Source organism: Lactuca sativa, chromosome 3 (genome assembly GCF_002870075.4).
Source record: "Lactuca sativa cultivar Salinas chromosome 3, Lsat_Salinas_v11, whole genome shotgun sequence".
NCBI lineage: Eukaryota > Viridiplantae > Streptophyta > Magnoliopsida > Asterales > Asteraceae > Lactuca > Lactuca sativa.
In genome coordinates, this window is record NC_056625.2 from 48,486,965 (window position 1) to 48,491,273 (window position 4,309).

At 37.1% G+C, this 4,309-nt stretch overlaps 1 protein-coding gene across 1 annotated transcript; it reads left to right on the forward strand.

Moving 5' to 3' along the window:
- The first annotated feature begins 431 nt into the window (after positions 1–431).
- LOC111884398 (aspartyl protease family protein 2) lies at positions 432–2,573 on the forward strand. The gene has a single exon (XM_023880718.3). The coding sequence runs from the start codon at positions 654–656 to the stop codon at positions 2,313–2,315; it is 1,662 nt and encodes a 553-aa protein (XP_023736486.1). The 5' UTR covers positions 432–653; the 3' UTR covers positions 2,316–2,573.
- Positions 2,574–4,309: the final 1,736 nt, after the last annotated feature.

The window sequence follows — 4,309 nt, forward strand, 5'->3', positions numbered from 1 at the left end:
AATAAACAAATGCGTCTCACGGTCTCACAAAATATAAGTGGTCTCAAATGAACCTAACCCTATATATATATATATATATATATATATATATATATATATATATATATATATATATATATATATATATATATATATATATATATATATATATATATATATATATATATATATATATATATATATATATATATATATATATATATATATATATATATAGGGAGTCATCAAAATTAGGTACAAATTTAGTATTTCCGCGCACATCATTAGACAATGGCTGAGTCAAAATATAGAAGCTGGGCCACGGAACCGCGTAAGGACTGTTGGTCCAATGGAATACAGAAATGTCGTGGTCAAACATATTGACTCTTCAAACCATATTCCAATATTACCCTTTTTACCCATGGAGGGATTATTAAATGGTTGTGGTCTCCCCCAACCTCCTTTTTGCCCTTTTCAACTCTTTTTGTGAGGGTCAAAACGATGTTCCCACCAATCCCTCCTTGATTTTGAGTCTGCGTTCTTCATTCCCCATTTCCACAAAATCAATCCCTAAAAGCCCAATGAATCAAAAAGCTGTTTGATCAAATTCACAACATATAAAAGCTTTCTTTCTGTTTTTGTTTTGTTCAGTTTACAAGAATCAACTGTCATCGATGGTGTTCAAGTGCTCTCTGTTTCTTCTGATCTTCTGCTTTCTGGGTTCTACTTTCGGAGTTCATCATGCTCGCACCCATCTTCAGAATCTAAATCCAAATGCTTCTTCACTTCTCACCGGAATCGAAATACCTAATCATTCAAGCTTTAATGGAATCTCGGATTCTTCTTCTTCTTCAGATTGCGGTTTCTCCTCGCCGGAGAAAACAGAAACATCAGACGGAAGAGAAACAGGTAGGAATGAATTTGAATCGGTCAAACTCCACCTGAAACACCGATCACAGGGTCAAACTTCCATGCCCGCTAAAGAATCTTTATTCCATTCGGCCGCAAGTGATGTCACCAGGATCCAAACGCTTCACAAAAGGATCCTAGAGAAGAAGATTCGCAACACCGTTATGAATCCGAAGAAGCACGATGAAAGTTCTGCCGTAAAGCTGAAGCCTGCAGTAGAAGAAGCGCCGGCGGTGGTGGAGAGTTACGCCGGAAAACTTATGGGTACTCTGAAATCAGGGGTAACACTCGGTTCTGGAGAGTATTTCATGGATGTTTTTCTGGGTACGCCTCCTAAACACTACTCTCTTATACTCGATACTGGTAGCGATTTGAATTGGATCCAATGTACACCCTGCCACGATTGCTTCGAACAAACAGGACCCCATTACGATCCCCAACAATCATCATCTTACCGGAATATCAGTTGCCATGATCGCCGGTGCAGCCTTGTTTCATCCCCAGAACTTTCCAGACCTTGCAAAGCTGAAGATGAATCTCAATCATGCCCTTATTTTTACTGGTACGGCGACAGTTCCAACACCACCGGCGATTTCGCCACAGAGACTTTCACAGTGAACTTGACCACCAATGTCGATGGGCATAAACAACAGCACAAGGAGGTCCAGGTAAATAATGTCATGTTCGGCTGCGGCCATTGGAACCGAGGTCTATTTCTTGGTGCTGCTGGATTGCTAGGGCTAGGACGAGGCCCGCTATCCTTCGCCTCTCAACTCCAATCTTTATACGGCCATTCCTTTTCCTATTGTCTTGTTGATCGAGACAGCAACTCCAGCGTCAGCAGCAAGTTGATTTTCGGAGAAGACAAGGGTCTTTTGAATCACCCGGAATTAAATTTCACTTCATTGATCGGCGGCAAAGAAGCTCCGGTCGACGTTTTCTACTACGTTCACATCAAATCCGTGATCGTCGCCGGAGAAACCCTGGATATACCTGAACACACATGGGATTTAACGGCAGATGGATTTGGGGGAACCATCATCGATTCCGGAACTACTCTTAGTTACTTTGCTGATCCTGCTTACAACATCATCAAGAAAGCATTCATGGAGAAAGTTAAAGGCTACCCTTTGGTTAACGATTTCCCAATCCTTGAACCCTGTTATAACGTTTCTGGGATTGCGGATTATAAAAAAGATTTGCCATCTTTCGGGATCTTGTTCGACGATGGCGCAGTGTGGAATTTCCCTGTTGACAATTATTTCATCAAACTTGAACCCGAAGAGATTGTGTGCTTGGCAGTTTTGGGGACACCACGATCTTCTTTATCGATAATTGGCAATTATCAGCAGCAGAACTTTCATATCATGTATGATACGAAGAAATCTAGGCTCGGATTTGCTCCAACAAGGTGTGCAGATGTTTAATTTAAAAGGTGAAACATTTGTCGAGAAGTTTGTAAACAAAATAGCGATGAAGGGCTTTTTTTTTTTTTTTTTTTTTTTTTTTTTTTTTTTTTTTTAAATTCTTTTTTTCATTTTTCCGGCCTGGAAGTTGAGAATGGCCGGGGCATAGATTTTAATTTTAACACTTGATCGACGATAAAATTGTATCATGGACAATATAATTATAAACTTATACAGTATAAAATTGTATCATGGACAATATAATTATAAACTTATACAGTCGCTATTTTTCATTTAATGGATTCTTTTAGGTATATTACATTGTTGTGTTTGGATGTGTTGCTAAAGTGATTGCAACTTGAAGTCACGTTAAATAATTGTATGGGTTCTGTTTTTTTAACTTTGATAAGACGATTATTAGATTATCATATTTTGATAGTGAACTTTTAAGTTGCAATAACCATTTTGCAACTTGCAACATCCATGAGAAAACTTTTGGAAACTTACAGGAACTATCAAGTATAGTATCCCCAATACCAACCAAAGAAAATACAAAAATACATTAACAAAACCACTAATAGTACATGGGTTAGTTGAAAAATTGATATTGTTGTCCAAACAAAGTTAAACGTGAAAAATTGAAAAGTTTTCGTTTAGTTGTTAGTTTGATTTAATTTTTTTGTAACGACAATTTTATTTTTTGTATTTTAATTTTTTATTTTTTTATTTAATTTACCATTTTTCTATATATATTTGTAAAAAGAATCAATCCCATCCAAACCTATTATTAATTCACTCACCTAATTTCCTACTATTCTCTCTATCGAACCACCGTCAAACCTTTGCCCTTCTCGTCGGGAATAAGAGAGATAGATTAAGGAAACTCGTCAAACCTTTGCCCTTCTCGTCAAACCTCTCTCATTCTCAACGAAACTTCACCCTTCACATCACAAACCTAAAATCCAAATCGATGGAGATAACGACGTTAGGGTTTTTAACGACCACCATTGCAGATCCAACTCCATTTAGGGTTATCGACTTCATCCCCATCATCTCCGCCACCACCAACCTCTGATCTAAAAGTCGTCGTCACCTACAGAAAACCCTAATCGATCTAAATTCACCGTCACCTGAATAACTAGGGTTTTGTTGCCATCGATATTATGCAACCCTAGCACCGTTAATCTGATTTACAATGTCATCTTCGTCACGCCCCTTCTCTGACAACAATATATGTGTAATCTGAAACCCTACTGTCGTCGATCTTTGGGTCCTCAGTCTCCAAAAGCATCTTCAGAAAGCTCCGATAAAACAACATACTCTGATTGAGGTTTTTAGTGACCGGGGTTTCAAGATCCGGAAGGACAAATCACCAATAAAGTAGGTGGTGATGGCCGCCGATCAAATTTCCGACAATGAAGGAAGAGGGAGAGAGACAGGATTGAAAGTAGGTTAAAGTTTGGCCAAGTTGTTAAAGGATTGGTGTATAATTTCTTTCTTTTTTTTTCATTTTAATCAAGAAAACTATAAAAATAAATAAAAAATAAAGTAAAAAGTAAATAGAGAGGGAAAGAAGGTTATTTTTGATGGGTTTTGTAGGTTGTAAATATTTGCATGAGGTGGAAAATAAGTTAACTCTTAAGTTCACATGCAACCTAATTGGATCTATGTTTTCACTATTGATAACAATAAACTATGAACATCAAGAACCCTAAAGGAACTTTATAATAATCGAAAATAAGCATAGAGTTAGGGTTTACATATCTTTTGATTATTATAGTAAATAACCAAACAAAATTCCTTCTTGAAAGCCTTGGAAAGCAAGCACCAAAAGTTTAGTGCCTCTAATGGTTTGTACCAAAACCCTAGAAACCCTAGAATGAAGAGGAAAGAGAGAAAAGAAGAAGAAATTTCATTCCTATGCTTGTAGGTAACGACATGAATGAAAAATATGAGCTAAGAGATCCTATTTATAGTTATGGTAATTTGCAGCCAAAACGAGATTTGAATTGATT

Excerpts from the sequence above, each read along its gene's own strand:
- LOC111884398 (XM_023880718.3), top strand. The coding sequence starts at position 654 with ATGGTGTTCAAGTGCTCTCTGTTTCTTCTGATCTTCTGCTTTCTGGGT.